At 34.8% G+C, this 27,454-nt stretch overlaps 1 protein-coding gene and 1 long non-coding RNA gene across 15 annotated transcripts in view; one reads left to right on the plus strand and one right to left on the minus strand.

The window, feature by feature from the left end:
- The window catches only part of LOC131836701 (uncharacterized), a 50,421-nt gene extending 45,308 nt beyond the window's left edge, over nucleotides 1-5,113 (minus strand). Inside the window, exons 1-2 of the long non-coding RNA XR_009355722.1 lie at nucleotides 4,529-5,113; nucleotides 880-2,202 (exon numbers count right to left, since the gene is read on the minus strand). This is a non-coding gene — a long non-coding RNA (uncharacterized LOC131836701). The remainder of the gene's footprint in view (nucleotides 1-879; nucleotides 2,203-4,528) is intronic.
- GPHN (gephyrin) overlaps nucleotides 1-27,454 on the plus strand; it is a 641,151-nt gene that overhangs the window by 508,977 nt on the left and 104,720 nt on the right. For all 14 annotated transcript variants that reach the window (XM_059182361.1, XM_059182360.1, XM_059182367.1 and 11 more), the window contains one exon: nucleotides 24,618-24,755. In XM_059182361.1, coding sequence (XP_059038344.1) covers nucleotides 24,618-24,755 — 138 coding nt within the window. The remainder of the gene's footprint in view (nucleotides 1-24,617; nucleotides 24,756-27,454) is intronic.

A 27,454-nucleotide genomic window follows, 5' to 3' on the forward strand; every position in this document is an offset into this window, starting at 1 on the left:
ATATTTGGAAGCTAGGTTTAAGTTGAGTTTTTCACCATGGCAGTTTGATTAGAATTGGGTAAAATCATGAATAAATAGTTTAGGATTGGTGCACGTAGCCAGGCAAGGTGTGTGTGTGTGTGTGTGTGTGTGTGTGTTTTATTTTGGCCTTATTTTACAGAATAACATTTGCATATATGCAAAATCAATTAAAACCCAAGCAGAGCTCAAGTTGAACAAAGGGCCAGCGCTATCCTGCAGGGATCCCCAGAAATAAAGATTGTTATTTGAACATATTCAATTCAAATTGTTATTTGAACACATTGATTTTTGGTAGCTCATTTAGCTGCAGTCTTCAGGCATCAGCATGCATGCCCAGAAAGTATAAAAAGATTGTGTTAACACCAACGTAAACAACAAGGCAGAGATAAGGAGCTATATTTTTCAAAGAAACAAGTCATTCCAAATCTAAAATGACTAAAGCAATACATTTCACTTCATTCTTACTCAAATTCCACTGGAGTCAGATATAATGTATCATCTTCTATTCTAAGAATGAAGTCTTCAGGTAATGTTTTAGATGCTATCTAAACTAACTGTCCTTAGGAATACAGGGTATATAATTTCTCTAATTAATAGGTTTCTCTGGTTTCTGAAACATAAAAGAATTACTGTGGCTGTCAGAGTCACAATAATTCAGTAAACACAAAGCCAGACATCAGTGTCCTTTCTTTCAATCTTTTTTAACTGAGGTGAAGTTCACACAAAATAAAGCAGTTTTAAAGTAAATAATTCAGTGATATTTAGTACATTTACATTGTTGTGCAACCACCACCTCTGTTGAGTTCCAAAACATTTTCATCACCCGAAAAGGAAATCCCATACCCATTAAGTACTTACTCTCCACTCTCCACTACCACCAGCTTCCAGCAACTACCAGTCTGTTTTCTTTCTCTAAAGATTTGGGATTTTTTAAATAAATGGAATCACACAATTCTATATAAATATAATACGTGGTGACTTTGTCTTGCTGCTTTTGTTTAGCTCCATGTTGTAACATGTATCAGTACTTAATTTCTTCTTGTGGCTGCATAATATTCTATTATGTATTTATACCACATTTTATTCATGCATTGGTCAGTTGATGGACATTTGGATGTTTTACCTTTTGGCTATTGTGAATAGTGCTGCTTTGAACATGCCTCTACATGTATTTGTTTGAGTACCTGTTTTCAGTTCTGTTGGGTATTTACCTAGAAGATAGAATTGCTGGTCATGTGGTAATTCTATGTTCAGCTTTCTAAAGAACTGCCAAACTATTTTCCACAGTGGCTAAACCATTCTACATTCTCAACAGCAGTACCAAACATCCTTTTTCCACATCTTTGCCCAAATGAGGACTTTCTTAAATTTTTCTTACAACCATTCAAGTAGAAGGGAAGTATTATCTCATTGTGGTTTTGATTTTCATTTCCCTAATGAGTAATGATGTGGAGCATCTTTTCATATGCTTTTTGGCCATTTGTATATCTTTGCCCAATTTCTAATTGGTTGGTTTGTCTTTTGCTATTGATTGTAGAAGTTCTTCATATATTCTGGGTACTAGACCCTCATCAGATATATTATTTGCAAATATTTTCTTCCATTGTCTAGGTTGTCTTTTCACTTTCTTGATAATGTCCTTTGTACAAAAGTTTTTAATTTTAATTAAGTTCAGTTTATCTAAGTTTTCTTTTGTTGCTTATGCTTTTTGTATCCTATCTGAGAAATCATTGCCAAATCCAAGGTCATGATGCTTTACTACTATGTTTTCTTTTAAGAGTTATATGGTTTTAACCATCCTATTTAGGTTATTGAATCATTTTGAGTTAATTTTTTGTATATAGTGTGAGGTCAAGATCCAGCTTCATTCTTTCACATGTAGTTATTCAGTTGTCCCAGGGCCATTTATTGAAATGACTATTCCTTCCCCGTTGATTGGTATTGGCACCCATGTCAAAAATAAATTTACCATGGCTATAATGATTCATTTCTGGACTCTCAATTCTATTCCATTTATCTGTATTTCTGTCCTCACACTAGTACTGTACTGTTTTAATTACTGTAGTTTTGTAGTAACTTTTGAAATTGGGAAGTGAGAGTCCTCCAACTTTGTACTTTTTCAATATTATTTTAACTCTTAGAGGCCATTCCATATGAATTTGAGAATAGGCTTTAACATTTCTGGAGGGAAAAAAAGAAAAGAAAAAAGCCATCAGGATTTTGATAGGTATAACCATGAATCTATAGATTGCTTTGAGTAGTACTGCCATCTTAACAATATTAAGTCTTCCAGTCTGTCTTCCTTTAGATGTTAATATGAGCTCATATTTATATTTTGGGTATTTGTACATTTTCACAATGAAGTAGGCTATGCCATGTATCTGGTAGCGATTCCAGATATTTACAAAGTAACTAATCACACAGTATCTGTATATTTCATCTCTGAAGGAATTTTTATTACACAGATGTCTTTTGCATTTTCTTCCTTCAGAAGTGAAACGAGCATATTAGTGTCAAACTTGAAACTACTCTGATTTGCTGTGCCAGACACCAGGTACCCCCCACCTCACAGCTGCCCTTCCTCCCACTTCTCTAGCCAGGCCCCACGGCCAGGCAGTCCAGGCCACTTGCCAGCCTGGCAGTAGGCCACAGTGAGAAGTGTGGATACCAGGCCCTGTGCCCACAACATGCCTCACTCCCTGAGAAAGACCTCTGTACCACACAGCATTCAAGCCACCTCTAATGCAAGGATTTGAGGGTGAGGGTTTAAAAATAACATCTTTGATGTTATTTAAGAGTTAATGGGTCTTTCAGGAAGTTCCTAGAATTAATAATAAAAGTTTTTGCAAATTTTATCTTCCCAGGCAATACTTTTCTGAATTAATAAAGTCGTGTTGATAAAGACATAGAACAGTAAAGTCATTTCAGTGTAATAGCCAACAGTAGTTATCTAGGCAGAAATATTCCTGGAATGCAAAATAATTTGCACCCTAACTTGGTGCCTAAAAGAAGGCATCCTTCTTCATTTAAGTATGCATAAAATTGTTTGCCGATTTCTGCAGATTCTTATTTGAACAAATTATATAGTAAGTAAAATAGAGGTTTCAGGTTTGGGGTTATATAAAAACAGAATTGACTTTCTCCTTTGAATGAATTAAGAGATTTTACTACTTTAGCAGCAAGAAACTAGAATAATGATTCAGCTGAGACACTATTCAAGTAAGAGATTTCCCATGGCTGGATTTCAAAACTGACTCAGCATTGCTTTCCTTTTCAAACCACTCTTTTTCCAGATTGTTTTGCCAGTTCTCAAAGCATAGCACATTTATTCTAGGTCTCTAATGAACTTTTTTTTTTTTTTTTTTTTTTTTTTTTTTTTATAAACATATATTTTTTATATACATATATTTTTATCCCCAGGTCTGTGAATCACCAGGTTTACACACTTCACAGCACTCACCAAATCACATACCCTCCCCAATGTCCATAATCCCACCCCCTTCTCCCCAACCCCCTCCCCCCGGCAACCCTCAGTTTGTTTTGTGAGATTAAGAGTCACTTATGGTTTGTCTCCCTCCCAATCCCATCTTGTTTCATTTATTCTTCTACCCACTTAAGCCTCCATGTTGCATCACCACTTCCTCATATCAGGGAGATCATATGATAGTTGTCTTTCTCTGCTTGACTTATTTCGCTAAGCATGATACGCTCTAGTTCCATCCACGTTGTTGCAAATGGCAAGATTTCATTTCTTTTGATGGCTGCATAGTATTCCATCGTGTATATATACCACATCTTCTTGATAAGAAGAAATTTTAAAGAGAATTGTGAAGTAGTCCTTGAAGTATGTTAATTTCTTATAATCCTTATTTTTAGGAAATTTTTCCTAATTCTCTCCAGCTGTGACCTAATCCCTTACCCTCTTTTTTGGCACTTAATGGATCAGACAACAACTGCTTATCATCACTTACTCAATTTTTCTTTACATAACTAAAGATAATTAGCAATTCACTTCCATAAATATTTATTGAGGTACTATTTATAAGGACTGTACTTCTGAATTTTCTTATCTAATCTCCTAAATAAATCAGATTTTTTCATATATCTTCTTGTAGTTTATTTACCAAGTTCTCAAACATTTTTCTTTGTTTACGAAACCTAGCAATTTCATAAGCAATATTTACTTTCAATTTAAATTTGATCTTGCTTTTTTATTTTATATGAAAAAGTATGACTCATTTATTACTTTTAGTCAATCTTTTTAGGCTCTTAATTGTCAATATTTTTATCTGGTATAGCTAAAAATATTAAGTTAATAAATCATGGAATAGGAAGTCCCACCCCTCTTTTCTCCACAGAGACACCAATTTAACAGCAGTATATGGAGTAAAATATTTGTGAGAACTCCACAAACCAGTTAATAAATTGCAAACCACAGGCAAATATAAAGCCAAGAACAAGCCAAGCAAACGTGAATTCAAATGGGAAGGAAATATTTTTACTTTACCTATGATCTCTGCACCTTCTTAGTCAGCATAGCTCACTATGATCATCAGAGTAGAATAAGCATCCAATGTTTTAGTTGTTTGAAAGCTGCCCAAGGAACTGATTTGTTTCATCTGACTTGGAGTGCTGATGAAACCAGCATAGTTTGCATGCCTAGGGGCCACTGAAAGCAAGTGAGAGGAGTGGCAGCTTGCAGTGACACTGGAGAGTCTGAAATAGTGCAGAAGCTGACATGGCTCACTGTTATGGGAAGAAGGCAACCAATTCCAACTTATTCCTTAGGTAGCAGAGAAAAGAACACAGCAAGTATATGCAGCAGTTCAGTTTAGGGATTGGGGAAAGCCTATCCAAAGGATCGGTTTCTGTCTCTCTTGACTTAGGGTGCTTGAATTGGCATACTTTGGATACCAAGAGGCCATTGATATTAAAGGAGAGTAGGTGGCTTGCTGCTGCAACACCAGAAAGATTGCAGTGCTACAGGAAGATAGAAGAGGAAACAAGAGACTGTGGACTCCTGAAAAAGAACCCAACAAACTCTAATTAGAAAATTACATACACAGCCAAGAGAAGTTATAAAACCCTCAGAATCTCTAGCTGGGCTGTTTGGTGAAAATCTTCCTCTGTACAAAGTCAGTAAATAAAGACTGGGAGATGTGGCTGTTTTCCCAAATGCATAAAACTCAGAAGGAAAAAAAAAAAATCACAACGTACAAGAAGAAACAAAGAAATATGGCTCAATCAAATGAACAAAATAGGAGTACCTCGGTGGCTCAGCTGGTTAAGTGTCTGACTATGGCTCAGGTCATGATCCCAGGGTCCTGCGATCCAGCCCTGTGTCAGGCTGTCCATTCAGTGGGAAGTCTGCTTCTCCCTCTCCATCTCCTTCTGCCCCTTCCCCTGCTTGTTCTCTCTCTGTCTCTCTCTCTCTCTTTCTCAAATAAACAAAATATTTTTTTTAAATGAACAAAATAAATCTCTAGAAACCAACCCTGAAGAAACAGAAATCTATGAATTTCCTAACAAAGAATTCAAAGTAATTTTCTTGAAGCTAAATGATCTATAGGAGAATACAGATAGATAGCTAGGCAAAAGCAGGAGAACAATTCATGAACAAAATGAGATATTAACAAAGACACAGAAACTATTAAAAAAGAACCAAGCAGAAATTATGGAACTGGAGAATAACTGAATTGAAAAATTCACTAGAAGCATTCAATAGCAGACTTAATTAAGCAGAAGAAAGAACTTGAAGAAAGATCATTTGAAATTATCAAGTCAGAGGAGCAAAGTGAAAAAAATGAAGACAAGTGAAGAGAGCTTAAGGAATTTATAGGACAGCATTAAGCAAATTAATATATGCACCCTGAGAGTTCCAGAGGAGAAGAGAGAAAGGGAGAACTTATTTAAAGAGATAGTGGCTGGAAACTACCCAAATCTAAGGAAATAAATGGACATCAAAATTCAGGAAGCTCAAAATATTCCAAATAGGATGAATCCAAAAAGTCCTACACCAAAACACATGACAAACTGTCAAAAGTCAAAGATAATCTCTTGAAAGCAGCAAGAGCAACTTATGTTTAAAGAAGCTTTCATCACATTATCAGTGGCTTTCTTAGCAGGAACCTTATGGACCAGAAGGAAGTAGGATGATAATTCAAAGTCCTGGAAGAAAAAGATAGTCAACCAAGAATACTATTTCTAGCAAAACTGTCCTTCAGAAATGAAAGAGATATAAGGACTTTCACAGATAAGCAAAAGCTGAAGAGTTTATCACCACTAGACCTACCTTACACGAAATGCTAAAGTTATTCCTGCAAATTGAAACAAAAGGACATCATGGGGCACCAGGGAGGTTCAGTGGGTTAAAGCCTCTGCCTTCAGCTCAGGTCATGGTCTCAGGGTCCTGGGATGGGGGCCTGCATCAGGCTCTCTGCTCAGTAGGAAGCCCGCTTCCTCCTCTCTTTCTGCCTGCCTCTCTGCCTATTTGTGATCCCTGTCTGTCAAATAAATAAAATCTTAAAAAAAAAAAAAAGGACATCAGACAGCATCACAAATGTATATTAAAATATAAAACTCAGTTTTTAAAATATAAAAACTCAGTACCACCGAGGTACTCCTCTATTTTCCCAATGAGCCTGGGTGGCTCATTGGGTTAAGCCTCTGCCTTCAGCTCGGGTCATGGTCTCAAGGTCCTGGGATCGAGCCCCACGTTGGGCTTCCTGCTCAGTGGGGAGCCTGCTTCCTCCTCTCTCTCTTTCTCTGCCTGCCTCTCTGCCCACTTGTGATTTCTCTCTGTCAAATAAATAAAAATAAAATCTTTAAAAAATAAATTAATAAAATAAAATATAAAACTCACCAACAAAGGTAAATATATAGATAAATACAGAATTCTACAATATTGTAATAGTGGCATGTAAAGCACTTTTAATTTTAGTATAGAATTTAAAAGATAGAATCATAAAAAATAACTTTAAGACTATGTTATTAATGTATACATGGTATGTAAGGAGTGGTTTGTGACATCAGTTAATATAAAGTGGGAGTGGAAAAATGTAAAAGACCAGGGTTTTGTATATGATTGAAGTTCTTACAAGCATGAAATAGATTGTTGTAACTATAAGATGTTTAAGTTCCAAGGAAACCACACACACACACGCGTGTGCGTGCTTGCAAAATATCTACAGAATATACAAGGAAAGAGATGAGAAAGAAATCAAAGGTTAATACCAAAAACAAAATCAATGAAACACAAAGAAAAGCATCAAGAGTAGAAAAGAGGTCCAAAATAAGTATAAGACAAACAGAAAATAATTTTTCAGATGGTAATAGTATGTCCTTTCCTATCAGCACTAACTTCAAATGAAATGGGTAAAATTTCCCCATCAAAAGACGTAAGAGTGGCTAGCTGAATGGATTTTTTAAAAATCGATGCATCTATAAGAGATTCAGCTTAGATAAAAAGACACACATAGGCTCAAAGTGTAAGGATGGAAAACATTATTCCATGTAAATGGTAACCAAAGGAGAACAAGAGTGGCCATATGTATTTCAGACAATACAGACTTAAAGTTAAAAACAGCAGTTACAAGAAACAAAGAAGGGTGTTATATAATGATAAAAGAGTCAATTCCATAACAATGAAAGATACAAAAATTATAAATACATAAGCACGTAACATCAGAGTACCCAAAAATACAAAGCAAACGTGGACAGAATTGATGGAAGAAATAGATAGTAACACAATAATAGTGAATTCAATATACCACTTTTAATAACAGATAGAATAATCAAACAAAATCAGTAAGGAAACAGAGGACTTGAACAACATTATAAATATGATTGGACCTAACAGACATACACAGAACACTGCACCCACCAGCAGCAGAACACATATTCTGCTCCATACCTATTCACAGAACATTCTCCAAAATAGATCAAATGTTAGACCACACACACACAAAAAAGAGCCTTAACAAATTTAAGGAAGCTTGATCTACCAAGTATCTTTTCCAACAACAAGGCAATGAAACTAGAAATCAGTAACAATAGAAAAATTAGAAAAATCACAAATATGTGGAAATTACACACTCTTGACCAACCAGTGAGTCAAAAAAGAAATCACAAGGAAATTAGAAAATATCTTGACACTAATGAAAACCAAAACAAAACACTAAAACTTATGGAATGCAGCAAAAGCAATAATACAGGGAAGTTTTAACAGTAAATGGCTTACATTAAAAGAGAAGATCTGAAATCAACAATCTAACTGCACATTTTAAAGAACAATAGAAATAAAAGAACTAATCTTCAAGTTAGAAGAAGGAAGAAAATAATAAATATTAGAGCAGAAATAAATGAAATAGAGAATAGAAATACAATAGAAATCAACAAAACAAAGAGTTATTTTTTTAATTAGATAATTTGACAAACCCTCAATTAGACTGAGAATAAAAGAGAAGACTTAATTACTAAAATAAGAAATGAAAAAAATACATTACAACTGATGCCACAAAAATAAGAAAAAGATTATGAGACTACTTTGAATAATTATATTCCAGCAAGTTGGAAAGCCTAGAAGAAATGGATAAACTTCTAGAAACATATATTCTACCAAGACTGAATCATACAGAAACAGAAAATCCAAAAAAACCTAACAACCAGAAGGAGATTGAATCAGTAACCAAAAGTTTTCCACCAAGAATCCCAGAACCAGATGACTTCACTGTAGAATTCTACCAAACAATTAAAGAAGAATTAAAGCCAGTTCTTCTCAGACTCTTCCCAATATTGAAGAAGAGGGAACACTTATTAACTCGTTTTCTGAGGCTATCTATCATTACCCTGAGCCAGACAATGATATTATGAGAAAACTACAGACCAGTATCTCTTATGAACGTAGATGCAAAAATCCTCAGCAAAAACTAGAAAATGAAATTCAACAGCACATGAAAAAGATTATATACCATGAACAAGTGAGATTTATCCCTGGGATACAAGGGTGGGTGGTTCAACATACAAAAGTCAATAAACAGAATATACCACATTAACAAAACAAAAGAACAAAAACCACCTGATCATCTTAATAGATACAGAAAAAGCATTTGACAAAATTCAATGCCCTTTCCTGATAAAAACACTCACCAAACAGGAATAGAAGGGAGTTACCTCAACATAATAAAAGTTATATATAAAAAGGTAAACAGGTAAATTATATATAACAGTAGAAAACTGAAAGGTTTTCCTTTATTTGCAAACAAGGCAGGAATACCCACTTTCACCACTTCTATTCAATATGATACTGAAAGTTCCAGTCAGAGCTCTTAGGCAAGAAAAGCAACTAAAAGATATCTGAACTAGAAAGGAAGAAGTAAAATGATCTTTATTCACACATGACACAATCTTATATGTATAAAACCCTAAAGATTACACACATACACACACTGTCAGAATGAAATAATTCAACAAAGTTGCGGAATACAAACTCAATAATCCAAAATCAGTTGTGTTTCCAAATACTAACCATGAACAATCCAAAAGGAATTAAGAAAACAACCCCATTTCAATAGTATCAAAAAATAAAATACTCAGGGATAAATTAAACAAGGAGGTAAAAGACCTGTACACTGAAACTATAAAATATTGCTGAAAGAAATATCCTCTTGTTCATGAATTGGAAGACTTAATATTGTTAATATTCATATTACCTAAAGCAGTCTAAAGATTCAGTGCAATCACTATCAAAATCCCAATGACATTTTTTTCAGAAATAGAAAAACCATTTTAAAATTCAGTGTAAAAAAAAATCAAAGTACTTTAAATAGCTAAAATAATCTTGAGAAAAAACAAAGCTGCAGGCCTCTCATTTCCTGATTTCAAACATACTACAAAGATACATTAATCAAAACAATGTTGTTCTGGCATAAAAGCAAACATATAGACAAATGGAACAGAATAGAAAGCCCAGACATAAACTGCCACATATTTGGCACCAAGGCTGCCAAAACTACACAATATGGAAAGGATAGTCTATTCAACAAATGGTGTTGGGAAAACTGGATATCCAAATGCAAAAAAATTAAAGATGGGCCCTTAATCTTATACTATATACCAAAATTAACTCAAATGGATTAAAGACCTAAACATAAGACCCGAAGCTATAAAACTAGAAGAAAACATAAGGGGAACATAAAGGGAAAGCCTCATGACATTGGAATGGACAATGATATGACACAAAAACAGCAACTAAAACAAATATAGACAAGTGGGACTACATTAAATTTTAAAAATTCTGCATAGCAAAGTACACAATCAACAGAATGAAAAAGCAACCTATAGAATAGAACAAAGTATCTGCACACCATATATCAAATAATGAGTTAATCTCTGGGATATAGAAGGAATTCCTACAATTCAACAACAAAAAGCAATTAAAAAGTGGGCAAAAGGGCGCCTGGGTGGCTCAGTGGGTTGAGCCGCTGCCTTTGGCTCAGGTCATGATCTCAGGGTCCTGGGATCGAGTCCCGCATCGGGCTCTTTGCTCAGCAGGGAGCCTGCTTCTCTCTCTCTCTCTCTCTCTCTCTGCCTGCCTCTCTGTCTACTTGTGATTTCTTTCTGTCAAATAAGTAAATAAATAAAAATCTTTTTTTTTTTAAGTGGGCGGGGCGCCTGGATGGCTCAGTGGGTTAAAGCCTCTGCCTTCGGCTCAGGTCATGATCTCAGGGTCCTGGGATTGAGTCCCGCATCAGGCTCTCTGCTCAGCAGGGAGCCTGCTTCCTCCTCTTTCTCTCTCTACCTGCCTCTCTGCCTACTTGTGATCTCTGTCTGTCAAATAAATAAATAAAATATTTTTAAAAAAAAAGACCTTCTGTGTCTCTAACTTTTAAGATTGTAGTAGCATACTAACTTTCCGCCTAACTGCAGTCTCTCTTACTTGCAGAGTGCAGCCTATTTTCCTTGCAAGCTACCATCAGTCAAGTATTGCATTTTTAAGTCTGTATCACTTCTGTATCAAAAAAATTTTGAATAGTTCTTCATTTTCTATAGTATTAATCCTCTTCAAATCCTATCCTTAACTGAAATGACCGCCCTTATACCTTTTAGTTCATCCTCTCCACCTCCAGCCTCATTGGGTGATTCCTCATTCTCTAAAAGTACTTTCAAATCTATTATTTTGTTCATTCTGTTTCAGATGTTCCTCCCTTTTTCTATTGTTTAAAGCTCAGTTGGCACCTCCTCTGTGGAACTTTACTATTTGTGCCATCAGAATTAGTTATTTCCTTTTCTGCATTATCATACATACATAGTTTTTTGTTTTAAAACATTAAAAAATGGGGTTTTTTTTTGTTTAAAGACATAAGCATTTACAGGTTTGTTTTACTTTTTCCTTAAAACACTGTGTGACTGAGAAATAGGAATCTCATCTTACCTACCTCAGCATTACTTCCTAGTGATTAATAAAATATCTTACATAGGGAGAGTATTCAATTTATTTTTAGTAAATGAAGTTGAAGGAAAGAAAGTCCCCCTAGGGTGATACAGGAGAAAGCACACCAGAAAAATATGGACATCTGGTCTTTTTGTTTTGAACTATCTATTTAGACATGTAATGTTGAGCTAATTTTTCAGCCTTTCTATGGTAAAACTTGTCTGCAAGAAATCTTTGTATGTGTCACTCTTATTGCATGGAACACTGGGTGCTCCATGCAAACAATGAATCATGAGACACTACAGCAAAAACTAATGATGAACTGTATGGTTACTAATATAACACAGTTTTTTAAAAAACTTCAAAATGTTGGCTCATATGATAAATTATGTAAATGGTTTCCAGTTGGCTTACATAATAAAGTGCAGTCTCCAAAGCCTAGCATTTAAGGGCTTTTATGGTCTGGTTTTAGTTACTTTTCTAACCTCAACCCCCTCTGATCCCAATTAGGAACCCAGCACTCTACCAATACCCATCTCTACATTCTTTCCTGATCATATTGTGTCGAGTCTCACCTTGGCAGCTGTATCACTTAGTCCTGGCAGGAGTCAAATGCCACATTCAAACAGGATAATGGAGAATTTAATAAAGGAACTAGTTCCAACAGAGTAGCTAGGGTTAAGGAAAAGCAAGATAAGTTAAAGAACTTTTGGGGCTTCCAACAGCAGGAAACTGTTCCTGCCTTTAAGCCTCAAGGATCCAGGGAAGAGAATAATTGTCTAAAATAAGTCTGTTAGAGAGGACTGACTCACAGAGCTAACTGTTTTTATTATATGAACATAACCACTGCCAAACAGCACTCAAGCAGAAGTCACAGGTAGAAGGATTCTATTGGTTCTACCCCTTTGGGGCACATAGCAGGGTAGAATAAAGTGGGGAGGAATATGGGAGAGAAAAAGCAGCTGCTTTATTCAAACTGTTCTTTCCACATAGATTTAAATCTATCTCAGATGATAACTCTATTAAAAATAATATTAATGCAAATATATAACTTTTTTAGGGGAGAGGAAGAAGGAAAGGGAGAGGGGAAATCTTAAGCAGATTTCACACCCAGCATGGAACCCAACGACATAGGGCTCACTCTTACAATCCTGAGATCATGACCTGAGCCAAAATCAAGAATAGGATGCTTAACTGAGTGAGCCACCCAGGCACCCTGAATGCAAATATCTAATATTTATGAAGAGCTTACTATACACCAAGCATTGTAACACACAGATGGAGGAGGGGGGCAGTTTGAGGAGGAGGAAGGGAATAAGGGAAATAAGAGGCTGGAAAAGTTAACGAATTTTGAGCTCCAGTTGGCCATATAGTTTTTGAATATGAACCTCCTAATTGCCGTGCTAATGGGTTTGGATTTTATTGTAAAGGTCGGTAAAGGAATTTGAATGTGGAATGACAAGATCAAATTTACAATTTTGAAAGAACATTTACTGTGATGTGAAGAATGAATTGATTCCAGGTGAGATCAGAAGCAGGAATCTGATGAGAGCTTGAATTAAAGCTGGAGCAATAGAAATAGAAAAATAATACAGTATTTTTTTTCTAACATTAAGGAATCACAGTTGGCAGGATTGGGAACTAGATATGGAAGGTAAGGAAGTCAAGAATGACCACCAATTTCTAACTTCGGAAGCATGAATTACAAGATCCTATATTAGATATGACTCATACTTTATCTTCATAGTCTTAAAAATAAGCAGGTGTTTGCTAGTTGTACTGGAAGTAGAAAAGCAGTTAAGACAGATGTGTGAGAAGAAAATCATGCTGTGTACTGGAAATTATTAAGTTTTCTATAGCTGGAATAAGGATATATGTAAGAGCAAAGAGGGATGAAGCCAGAGAGAAAGGACAGATCATGAAAAGTCTAACACATTACTCTAGATTGTCTGAACTGTATCCCTAGGATAAATTTTAAAACATTTATATTTATTTTTATATATATGCATATGCATATATGTGCATATATATACACACATATACATATATGTGTATGTATGTATATATGTATGTATGTATGTAAATATATTAAATTTAAGTGATGTATGATTATTGCAAGAATCTGAATAATACAGAAATTAGGAAGGAAAAAAGTCAGTCTTATCCTACAACTTAAAGATAACTGCTACTAACATATATAATTATTTTCTTCCACTATACACATTGGATTATATATTAATTCTACAGTTATAGTCATACTGTGATTTATACATTTTTTAAAAACTATAGCCCTCATATCAGCAGAATTAGTTGTGAATTAACCTCACTTTTTAGGCCTATCAAAAGATGAGAAGAGGGGCGCCTCCGTGGCTCAGTTGGTTAAGCGGTTGCCTTCGGCTCGGGTCATGATTCCAGGGTTCTGGGATCGAGCCCCGCATCTGGCTCCCTGCTCAGCGGAGAGCCTGCTTCTCTCTCTCCCCCTTTCCCTGCCGCTCTGCTTACTTGTGCTCTCTCTCTAGTTCTCTGTCAAACAAATAAAATATTAAAAAAAAAGATGAGAAGAATACCAATTGCCCAATAAATATAGAATAAACTAGTTTCTGTTTAATGTGCAAAATACCTTAAAAACTAGATTTCTGTTCACCAAGAACACTGACTCAGCTTTCATATTTGCCTGTATGATCACCTGTTCTACAATTTTCTTTCTCAAGTATTCAAATTGACATCTACCACATGCCTAATGATTATGTTTAACAATGTTTACATCTTAGAAAAGATATTACTCAAATTTACTCTTTTATTAGTCTATCATTAAAACTAATAACTAGGATAGACATTCTGGAGTTGGAGCCTTATGTGCTTATACCTAATAATATGAAAAAAAAAGGCAAATGCAGCTTTTATGAGCTGGTAAAACTCCTCTAACTACAAAAATGACTTTGAACTTCTCTGGGTTCTTTTTCCCAGCGTATTATAGAGACTAGTTAGTTAATGCTTAGAAAGGGTTTTAAAAGATATTTTTAGATTCCACTTTTAGAAATATAATAGCTTATTTCTAAAGAAGAATTACTTTTTCTCTACCATTGTCTAAAGAATGTTTAGAACAAGGACCTACTAAAGAAAACAATTCTAATTTTGCATTTTAATGCTAGTGGCACTTATGAAGACATTCCAAATAGAAGCTAACAAAAATATATTTAAGTTTATATATGTGTGTGTACATATATATGTATATATGTACATATATATACATATATATACATATACATACATGCATTTATATTAATGCCTCTGAAATTATATCCCAACAACCTCTTTGGGGAATAAAAGAATTTTCAGCTTTTTGGCTAGTAAAGTTTAAAAAGGTGGTCCTAGCAGCCTAACAAAGCAAGCTGAAGTTCAGAGACCCAAAAAGGGCACAAAACCAGAAATCAACAGCAGGACAAGAATGAACTAAAGGATTTCAGAATAGATAATATATTTGTTTGTATTCCTGAACCAGAATGATGGCAAAGCAGAGGGTAATTACCAATAGTGTAAGCAAAGAAGAGAAAGATGATGAAAAAAGTTGTTGAAAGGGGAAAAAGGGAAAAATTGTATCTGAAAGAGGAAGATTATGTCGAAAGCTGGTCTTTTGGCATAGTGGCTATAAATAGTACCCACACTTTTTAATCTTTATGCAGCACTAGTGCTGCTAGTAAGGGCAAGAACCCAAGGATCAAGGATTGAGGCTTTCCTCAAGAGTCCTCCATTCATTCTTAGGTACACCTATAGTGAAGTCCAGTCCTATAAAGACAGTCATGAAAAATTACGGTAGATCATCTACAGCCACCTCAACGCAAAAGACTTTGCTTGCCTTTGTTGGGTGTGTTAGCACTTGACTCCTACTTACTGTTTTTTAAAACTAATTTTATCCTTAGGGCGCCTGGGTGGCTCAATCAGTTAGGCATCTGCCTTCAGGTCATGATTGGGCTCCCTGCTCAGCAGGGAGTCTGCTTGTCTCTCTCCCTCTTCCTGCCCTCTTCTTGCCCATGCACATGCATGCACTCTCTCAAATAAATAAATAAAATCTTTTCTCAAAAATTGAAAAAATATCACAGACCTGTACCCCTGAAACAAATAATACATTGTGTATTAATTTAAAAAATGAAAATAATAATTTTATTTTTTAGTATTGCTTTAGCCAGTCTATTTTATCATTATATCTTCTAATATCATTTTTCACTTCATCTCTTTTTACCTTGTACTCTCAGCTAATTTTATCTATTTACTTTTAATATTATATATTTAGCTCACTTGTATGTGACTAATTGAAAATAAAAGTGGAAGGAAGATAGCTATAAAAGACAGTTCACACCTGACCATGGGAAATAAATTACTTTTTCATCCTTTGGTCTTATAATTTTTCTATAGATAAACCTCTTGATCTAAAGATAACCTATAAGGATTTACTTACAGTGTTACTTACTTAGAGTGTTAATAAATAATTATTTGTTAAATTATTTATTATTTATATTTAATAAATAAGTATATTTTACATAATTTATAGTAATATTAATCAAATTATTTTATTAATTATTTTATTGTTTATGATTATTCTGTTAATTATTCATTAAATTATTTATGATTTATTAACTTATTTCTTAATAATTATATTTAATTTATAATCTATTGAATCATTTATTAAAATTATTTATTATTAAGGAATTTATTATTAAATAAGGCAGTGCATACATTGAACCCAAAGCTAATTTTTCATTTCCTTCACTGCTTGACCACAGCTAAATTATTTTTTATTCTCCTTATTCATTTCCCTACTGCATTGGCCCTCTTACCACTTTTAAACAAAATGGTAAAGAGAAGAAAAACCTAGTTTCAATTTATTGTTAATAAATGTTTGCAATTATTTTTAAATATGGACTATTCTAGTAAAAAAGAACACTGAAGTTATTGACTAGAATAATGTTTGAAATTTTAGGTAGTGTTTATCTCTCAGCTCATCTTTGTCATGCTGCATATTCTAAAGTGGTTAAAATCAAGTATTTAAGACCTTAGTCAACAAAAATTTTCTGTGTGGCCACTGTGTGCATAGCATCCTTGGGCTTTGACGTTAAGATACTTTTTCCTTTCTCAAAGAGCTGAAAATCTAGTTAAGAAGATAGACACATATATAAATAAGTACTATTGCTGTAAGATACGTAGTTAATATAGTATGTAATGAGAATCCTAGGATAGAGTAGTTAATAGTGCCTCAGTGCAGGAAACAGAAAGAAAAGGTATGGGCATATATTGCATCATAAAGGAGAGATTATTGAAAGAAATTTTGGGTTTTTTTTTATTATTTATTATTATTATTATTGCAATAATTTCAAACTTCAGAAAAGTTGCAAGAATAGTACAAAGAACTCTTGTATATCTTTCATCAGATTCCCTCAAATGTTAGCATTTTGCCACAATTGCTTTATCATTTCTCTCTGTATATTAATACACATATTTTCTGGAATTGCTTGTGGGTAAATTGCAGACATGTTGCCTCTTTACCCCTAAATACTTCAAATGTAGATTTCCTTTATTTTAAAAAAGGAGAAAAGAAAGAAAAAAATATTCTTACATAACCATGATACAATTATCAAAATCAGGAAATGAACCTTGCCATAATACTGTTATACAATCTTATTCAAATTACATTTTGTCAATTTTTCTAATAATGTTCTTGATAGCAAAAGAAAAAAACATTTTCTCCTTCTGATCTGAGATCCAGTTCAGAATCATGCATTACTTTTACCAACCATGTGCCTTTAGGCTCCTTTATCTGGAGCAACTCCTCTTTTTTTTTTTTTTTTTTTTTTGGTCTTTCATGACCTTAACATTTTTCAAGACACAGGTCAGTTACTTTATAGAATATTCCTCAATTTTAGACTTCTCTGATATTTCCTGGCGGTTTCATTCAGGTTATGTATTTTTGTTAGAAATACTTTACATGTGATGCTGTATTCTTCACACATCATATAAAGAGATTCATGATGTCATTTTATCCTGTTACTGGTGATATTAGTTACTGGTGATATTAACTTTGGTCACTTGGTTAAGATGCTGTCTTCCAGGTTTCTCCACTCTAAAATTACTACTTTACTTTGTAGTTAGTAGGAATCTTATGGGGCTATATGGTGAAACTATATAAATATGTGTTTTTCTTTAGATTTTCACCTTCTAGTTTTACAATCCATTGATGATTTTTGCCTGAACCAGTTCTTGTTATGATAGTTGCCAAGTGATGACTTTATAATTCCAACATTTCTTCATATATCAGTTGGCATTCTGTTGTAAGGAAGAATTTTATGTAATTATTTCTTTATTTATATTAGTGTATATTCATAGATTCTTACTTTTCTTTTATTAAATGGATTCTATTATCTGCTACTATCCTAATTTACTTTGATGCTTAAGTTGCCCCAGGCCAAACAGTCTCTTCAAGTTGACTCCAAGATTCTTTTGACATATTCCATCATTATTTGATTACTTCCTTACTAAAGAAAGTTGTGAAGGAAGAATAATAATTTCTTAAGAAGATAAGAGAAAAGTCACTCTAGGCAAAGCAAACATCATATGCTAAGGCAGGGAAATATGAAATAGTTTGGTATATGCTAATATCTACAGTATCATCAATTTTCTAATGGAGTAGTGAGTGAGGCTGAAAAAGAAGCAAAGAAGTATTTTATATACTATTCAAAGGAATTTGATTTTATCCCATGGGTAATGAACCAACCAAGCATATAAATTATAGTGCAAATGTTTTGTGACAGTGCCCTGTTTTATAATCTTGATTATAAAATTATAATCTTGATGCACAAAGCCCAAGAGTACTTTCCTTTAATATTTCTTATAATGCCCTAGAAAATAACACAGTCCCTTCAGCCATGTTTTCTTGGTCTTGTCAGAAATGCTCATAGCATTTTTATCTTAGTATAAACAAGTAGAAAAACATTTAAGACTATTAAATTGAAAACAATATGAGAAAGTATTTTCAGATACACAAACTGCCATATCATCCCCAAGTCTATAAACTCTATGATTGCCAGTGTTTTCTTAGGCTTTGAGCTTGATTTATCTTAGTTTAAGAGATACATATGAAAGAGGAAATGCTTATATATCTGAACCACACATCCTTTGAATTACCAAAGATCCTAGCTATTTAACCTAAGCAAACTATCATTTTCACTCTTTAGGTTTCCTAGGAAAGCTATTCATTATTTTAGGTGGTTTGCTGCTCTCAAAGATTCAGAAAGTAGAAATATAAGGAATCCAAGCTGCAAATAGTATGATAAAGAAAGGCAATGTTATTAATATGACAGAAGGAACCTCTTCCTTGAGATTTTCTGTATATCCAAAGAATTTATGATTATTTACACTTTAGGCAGTTTGGTTGTTTTGAGGTATAAAGTTTCCTCTTGAGGATTTTAATTTAATCAAGAAGAACCTGCACAAAGATCTTGTTTCATCATATTCTGTTATATCATTTGAAAACATCTTTTCTTTATTTAACTTCTAATTTAAAGAGTGGATTTTCAAGCTAAAATGAAACATTGTATATTAAAAATTATCAGATTGAAAAGGATGCATTTGAACTGGAAAAAATAATTTCATTGGAATAAATCTCATTTCACGATGACCATTACATTAAAAAGGGTTACTGCTATATGACAAAGATCCTTAGTTACTCTACTCAGTAGAAAGGAATCCATGTGTACCTTCTGTGCCCCTTTGAAGGCCTTATACATCACAGATACTGCCATTAGTATTTAAACATATCTTTCATAATGTCAGTCCTGATTGAATCCATACTGTTTCTATACTAACTTCTTATATAGTCTTTAGTGATTATAACTGCTGCAAGGAAGATAGAAAACCTCAGTAACATTTTGAGTATTTTACCTGCAAAGATTCCAAGCTCATATATAGTCAACCCCACATCTAAACTTATGCACCAGAAAATACAAAAGTGACAAGTTAGGTTTTACTTACAGAAACCTGGATTTGTTAGAGAAACCTCCTGGTCACCAATCTGTGGCTAATTTAGAATTGCTTTAATCCTTTAAATTTACTTGAGAAAATTAAACCCATTGCAGAAGAATGCTAGCAATTTAGATGTTATAATAATTCAAACCTGTTCTTCTTTTCTCAGTTTGGATATCTACTAGTGGAGGGGATGTCTAGACTTGCTTTCACCATCCCCACCCTGCTTCCATATAAAAATTCCATATCCTACAGAACTTTGTAGTTTATTTTTGTCAGAGTAGCTACCCTGCCTACGAATTATCAGTGATAGCCATATATTACCAACTAACTTTACTATTATAAGTTAAAGTAAATATTCCCTTGAACACTATAATCTTCTATATAGGACACATATTTTTACATGTTAGTTTTGTAGTGAACATGAGTTGAATGGAGCTAATACCCTCACAGATTCTCTTTGTGACCATTCATATTTGTTTTTAAGGTAGCCATCAGAATATATCTGTGGCCATGAAATCATCTTTCCTTTATAGGGAAAAACTATCCAAATTTTCTCTCAATTTTTGGATTTTTTTTTTAATCCAAAAACCGAACTCCCTTTTATTATAACCTTCTTATTTTAAAAAAAAGTATTCTTTCCTACCTTTCTACTTCTATCAAACTGGATTTTATGGCCCATTCAGAGTAATTTGGCTACTAGGCTATAATCCGTCATGCCTTCAAGACATAAGAGTACATACTTTTTTTCCTTTTCCATTAGATTTCTTTTTTTTTTTTAAGATTTTATTTATACACAGAGAGGCAGGCAGAGAGAGAGAGGGAAGCAGGCTCCCCACTGAGCAGAGAGCCCGACACGGGACTCGATCCCAGGACCCTGAGATCATGACCCAAGCCGAACGCAGCGGCTTAACCCACTGAGCCACCCAGGCATCCCTCCATTAGATTTCTATGGTGGGTTCGGAATCAACAAGAGGATTGGGGTGTGGAGAAAAACAATTCTTGATTCTTTTTCCTATCTGAATGAGTTCTCTAATGCCCAGGTCAAATAAAAGTGCTTTGGGATTATAACCTGTAAAATAAAAGTCAGAGATAACTATTCTTAAATTTTCTGAAGCTTTCACTTTGAAGCTTCTTACAAATAACTACTCTCAACATCAGAAAATAGTTGAAATCATGTTCCTTTAAAAAATGGAAACCAAAAATTTAGTAAGATATAGGGTTTACCTTCAAGGAGTTTACAATTGACTAACATAGGTAAGATAAATATTTAAATGTCTATAACATAGCATAGAAGTGGTAGGTGCCCTAAAATGTATGTATAAAAAAGGTGCAAAATTATTTTTAAAGATTTTTGGGGGGACGCCTGGGTGGCTCAGTTGGTTAAGCAGCTGCCTTCGGCTCAGGTCATGATCCCAGCGTCCTGGGATCGAGTCCCACATCGGGCTCCTTGCTCGGCAGGGAACCTGCTTCTCCCTCTGCCTCTGCCTGCCATTCTGTCTGCCTGTGCTCGCTCTCTCCCTCTCTCTCTCTGATAAATAGATAAAATCTTTAAAAAAAAAAAAAAGATTTTTGGGAAAGATTTTTCCAGGCTGGTAGATAGCCAAACAGTAATTTCCAATTAGAGAAAAACCAGCAGGGGACCTGGGTGGCTCAGTTGGTTAAGCAACTGCCTTCAGCTCAGGTCATGATCCTGGAGTCCCAGGATCAAGTCCCACATCAGGCTCTCTGCTCATCAGGGAGCCAGCTTCTTCCTCTGCCCCTTGCCCCTTTCATGCTCTCTCTCTCTCTCTCTCTCTCTCTCTCAAATAAATAAAATCTTTAACAAAAAAGAGAGAGAGAGAGAGAGAGAGAGAAAACCAGCAGTCTCTATAGTTAGAGAACTATCATCAGGTGGTTTAATACCTACCTGCTCTTATTTTTTTATTTACCGTCTTTCCTTTCTGCTGAGCTATAATGTTCTTCATGGCAGGGTGTATCTCACTCTGTATCCCAATTCCCTAACCATAACTGGCTCATAAAATCCATTCAATAAATAGCTGTTGAATAGATGTATCACTGATGAACTAGTTTTCTAATAAGAAAATTTTATTACAAAGCAATTCAACAAATAAACTGTTCAGTTAAAAAGTATAATTTTCTCCTCAGAAATTAAACACTTTAAAAGGATAGCTTTTATAAGGTTATACACAATTTGGGCACCATAAAGAAAGTAAAACATATTTTAGAAAATATCATATCTGAGACCAATAAACCTGAAAAAAAAAAAAAAAGAACAGAAGCACCTATCTCCATCATTTTCTCCAGTTACACTTGTTGTGACAATATGTCTTCATGATATTTAATGACAAAGTTGGGACTTCAGTGAAAACAAGAAATAAATTTGTTTCAAATTATAAGTGAATGATATACATAATCCTTTGTAAGTGTCGTCTTATTAAATCTTGAATAGAAATACTATTCATGTTTAGCACTAAATCTCTAAGGCCCTTCAAGCTTTGAAAATTTTGTGATTTTCTGATTGCCCATGGGAGGGAAATGTCCTAAGTATAACATCTTTTTATGTCTTAGAACAATATCATTCACCTTAAATGGAAACTCTTTGAGGTGGTACCTTTAAGTTAATTAAGTGAATATGTCTGAAGCAACTGCTGGGGTTGGGTTAGAGATATTAAACAATAAATTGCAATGACTAGGAACTTATAGACTACTGAGGAATATATACAATTGTGATAAAGTGGATTAAAGAAATAGGAACTTATTTGTCTTGCATATCAAAAGCCTGGTGACAGGCAGTCTAGGGATTGTGCAACAGCTCAATATTGTCCGCAGAGACTCAGGCTCTTTTTTCTTCTCAGATTTCCATACTTACTGTGTGGGTTTCCACCCTCCTGGTTAAAAAATGGCTACAGCACCTCCCAGTATCTACCCATGTCCCAAGCAGAAAGAAGAAAGGTCAAAAGCTTTCTCCTCTTAAAGCTTTCTCTCTTTTTCTTTTTATTCACAATAGGGGCCTGCCCCCCAGGGATTTCTTCCAACATCTTACTGACCAGAACTGTATCATATGACCACACTCAACTGCAGAGTAGCTAGGGAAGAATGGAGCTGTGAATAGCAGACAGGATAGCCAAGCAACTGTGTTTGCAGTTACTCCTTTTCTGTTCACCCCAGACTATAAAGAAAAGAAAGGCCAAGTTATTTATGCATAAAAATATAGTGATCTAAAAAGTCCCTTTCTGTCATTAAATGATTCATTAATTTAACAAATATTTATTTTTATTGCTTATTTTGTGCCAAATACTGTTATAGATACTGGAGATAACATTGAACAAAAAAGACAATGGAGCTTACATTCTAAAGGGGAAGGCTATATATATAAATGTACAATATAAATTATAAGCATGTGGAAATGAATATCCATATTTATGTGTGTATGTATTTATATATCCACGGAGAAATGATAAAAATAATAGAGAAGAATGGTGGATAATAATCTAGATAGGATGTTTAACAGAGTCCTCTCTGATGAGATGATATTTTAGCAATGACCCGAAAGAAATGAGGGATTGATGGAACCATAGTATCTGGGGAAAGATGTCAAAGTGGACAAAATACCGAGTATGAAGACCCTGAAGAGGGATTGTTTTGCATGCCCAAGGACAAGCAAGAAAACAGTGCGGTTAGAGCACAATGATCAAGAGTGGAAATGATAGATCATGAGGATAGTAGGGGCCACAATATGTTGGACTTCGTGCCATAGCAAATATTTTATTCTGAGTGAGATGGAAAGTCATTGGAGAGTAATGAGCAAAGATTAGCACAATCCGTTTAAAATTTAAAAGGATCACTGTAACTACTGTGGAGAGTAAATTATAGTGCAACAAAGGACAGTAGCAGGGAGATCAGTTAGGAGGCTATTCAGTTTCCCAGGAAGTAAATCATGGATCCAACCACTGTAGTAATTGTGGAGGTGGTAAGTAATGGTTAGATTCTAGAGCTATTTCAAAGGTAGTTTAGATAGGGTTCTGACAAAAAGAATCAAGGATGTTTCCAAGATTTTGGATTAATAACTGCAAGAATCAGGTTGCTATTTTCTGAGATAGAAATTGCAAGAGTATAAAACATCTTAAGGGCAAGATAGAAGGGTGGGGGGAATCAAGAGTTTGATTTTGAACATGTTCAGTTTCAATTACCTGTTGCACATCCAAGTGAATGTTGGATGATTTCTAAGTTTGGAGATGCACATTCTTGTCCACCAGCTGTTTAGATGACGTAAAAATCTAGAGTTGAAGATAGAGGTTGGGATTGGAGATATAAATTAGGAGTTTTAGTGTATGGGTAATATTAATGCCGTGAAGGAGAGTGAATAAGGAGTGAGTAGCTAAATAATCTTTTCCTGTGGCTTTTCTAAAAAAAAAGAAAATTTCCTATGAAATCCTAAATAAATTCAAGTTTGAGTATTTCATTTTACCAGCTAGCTCATTAAATGTTCAATGTTTAGTATGTGGTTAAGGACATAAACTCTGAAGTCACACTACCCTAGTTTGAGTCATGTCTCTACTGTTACTAGCTTTGTGATTTAGGCCAAGATATATAAACCCCTCTTTCCTCATCTGTAAATAAGGATAATAATAATTCCTCCCCATAAGGTTGTTGTGAAAATTAATTGGAACAGTGCCACAATGCACGGTAGGCACCCAAAAGGATTATCTGATAACATGATTAAATTTCACCAAGTTTTGGGGCACCTGGGTGGCTCAGTGGGTTAGGCCGCTGCCTTTGGCTCAGGTCATGATCTCAGGGTCCTGGGATCGAGTCCCACATCCAGCTCTCTGCTCAGCGGGGAGCCTGCTTCTCCCTCTCTCTCTCTCTGCCTGTCTCTCCACCTACTTGTGATCTCTCTCTGTCAAATAAATAAATAAAATCTTTTAAAAAAAAATTTCACCAAGTTTTGACATATATTGTAATACTGCTGATTTCATTTAATGTTCCACCAAAGCAGGCTATATTTTGGAAGGAAAAGAAAATTTCTTACCTTATAATATTCATTTACAGACATATGAAAATGAGAATTAATGATATTTATTAGACATTACCACTCTGTAATAACTGTTTCAGCATCACAGTCTTAGTTAATTATCTTCCTGTTTAGGTCACAGTGCTGTTGACATCACCAAGGTGGCTAGAAGACACCGCATGTCTCCTTTTCCTCTAACATCTATGGACAAGGCCTTCATCACAGTCCTGGAGATGACTCCGGTGCTTGGGACAGAAATCATCAACTACCGAGGTACTATTATATTTGCCCATTGCCTTTTCTTTTCATTTTTTTTCCAAGTAAGATTCATAATAATATGAATACATGGTTTTCCTGAAGGAGAAAGGTTATTAACCATTATCATAATTACTATATAATTCCTTTTGCTTTATTTCTACTCAATTGTAAGATCAATCTTAATGGTATTAGAGAGTAAAGTACCTATAAAGCTTCCTCTTCATAAAAAAAAAAAGAAGGAAAACAACTGTGTTTACCTTGTCCATCAAAATACCAATACTCTAAATTAAAGAAAGGATTATCAGGGGCACTTGGGTGGCGCAGTCAGTTGGGTGTTCAATCCTTGGTTTCAGCTCAGGTCATGATCTCAGGGTCATAAGATCAAGCCCTGTCTCAGGCTCTATGCTCAGCAAGGAGTCTCTCATCCATGCCCCCTCCTGCTCATGCTCTCTCTCTCTGTCAAATAAATGTAATAGGGGCACGTGGGTGACTCAGTCAGTTAAGTGTCCGACTCTTGGTTCTGCTAAGGTCATGATCTCAGGTTCCTGGAGTCAAGCCCCACATAGGACTCCATGGTCAGTGAGGAGTCTCTCTCCCTCTGCCCTACCCACAGTTTTCTATGTCTCTCAAATAAATCAATAAATCATTTTTATAAAAAAGGACTTCAAATAAGTAAAATAAATCTTAAAAATGAAAGAAAGGATTATCAGTCCTGAGTGAGGAAAGTAGTTATCTCTATGTCTGCCTGCTGTCCTTTTTTCAGAAATGAGAGATAATAAATATGTCTTGTAACCATGTTTTCCTTTGTGGAAAACCTCTTTTTAAATGTAAAATGTAAAAACCATATTAATATACCCATTGATCCCTGAGCAACCAATATGACCTTAGTTTTTCTGCTTCATCCATCTCATTTTCAATGAGAAACTTCCAAGTGTTTGAATTCCTTCCAAATTTTTTCTTGTGATTGAGTTCCAGTTTAAAGGATTGTGGTCTGAGAATATGCAGGGGATAATCTCAGTCTTTTGGTATAGGTTGAGACCTGATTTGTGACCCAGTGTGTGGTTTATTCTGGAGAAAGTTCCATGTGTGTTTGAGAAGAATGTGTATTCCGTTGTTTCAGGGTAGAATGTTCTATATATATGTATGCGATCCCTCTAGTCCAGTGTGTCATTCAAAGCTCTTGTTTCTTTGTTGATCTTCTGCTTAGATGATCTGTCTACTGCTTAGAGTGAAGTGTTGATGTCTCCTACAACTAAAGTATTATTGTCGATCTGATTCTTTATTTTGGTGAACAACTGGCTGATGTAGTTGGCTGCTCCCATGTTGGGGACATAGATATTTACAATTGTTAGATTTTCTTGTTGTTAAACCTTTAAGTATGATATGGTGTCCCTCTGGATTGCTTATTACAGTCTTTGATATAAATTCTAATTTTCTGATATAAGAATTGCTACCCTAGCTTTCTTTTGAAGTCCATTGGCATGATAAATGGTTCTCCATCCCCTTACTTTCAGTCCAGCAGTGTATTTAGGTTCAAAATTCATCTCTTCTAGACAGCATGTAGATGGCTCCTATCTTTGTATCCAATCTGCAACCCTGTGCCATTTCATGGGAGCATTTAGGTCATTCATGTTGAGAGTTACTACTCAAAGACATGTATATATTGCCATCCTCTTGTCTGTAAAGTTCCTGTTTCTATGGATTGTCTGTAAATTTCTAGGCTATATTACTCTTGGCATCTTTCTTTTATAGAGCCCCCCTTAGTATTTATTGCAGGGCTGGCCTGGTGGTTACATATGCTTTTAGTTGCTGCCAGTCCTGGAAGCTCTATATCTCTCCATCCATTCTGAAGGATAGCTTTGCTGAATAAAGTATCTTGGGTGCATGTTCTTCTCATTTCGTACCCTGAATATACACATAAGCTCTTACATTAATAGCATGTAGAGACCAGCCTGTGGAAAGACAATGGAAAGGTAGTGTCCTCTGGTGTTTTCAGTTTTTAATCAACCATTTTCTTTTCTAAAAATTCAACATAGAAGTTTTAGTGCAATTTGAATAAAATATAGTTTCTTAATTGTTTTTTTATGCAGATAAACACAAAAGGATTGATTTTACAAATAAGAGACTTTCTTCCTGATCATAAAATATTCAAACTTCAATGAACATTAGAGAGCATCTACACAAACACCATTTTTTTTCAGTAGCTCATAATAGTGGGTTTACAATACTCATGTTACTCCATGTTATAAACCAACGTGCTGTCATACAGTCTTTATTGTTCGATTTATAGAGCATAGACAGAGTAGATTTAGCATAATTCTTAAGAGACCTAGGATTTTTAGAATGTCAATGAGCACTGCTTTCCACTGAAAGTCACCACCTGTGTTAACCTCTAACAAGAGAGTTAGGCTGTCCTTTGAAGCTTTGAAGCCAGGCATTGACTTCTTCCCCCTATGAAAGTTCCAGATGGCATCTCCTTCCAATAAAAGGCTGTTTCGTCTACACTGAAAACCTCTTGCTTAGTGCCACCACCTTCCTTTATTATCTTAGCTGGATCTTCTGCATAACTTGCTGCAGTTTCTCCATCAGCACCTGCTGCTTCGCCTTGCACATTGTTGATGTTATGGAGATGGCTTCTTTCCTTAAACTTCATGACCCAGCCTCTTGCTAGCTTCAGACTTTTCTTCTGCAGGTTCCTCCCCTGTCTCAGTCTT

This window comes from Mustela lutreola, chromosome 7 (assembly GCF_030435805.1).
Source record: "Mustela lutreola isolate mMusLut2 chromosome 7, mMusLut2.pri, whole genome shotgun sequence".
NCBI lineage: Eukaryota > Metazoa > Chordata > Mammalia > Carnivora > Mustelidae > Mustela > Mustela lutreola.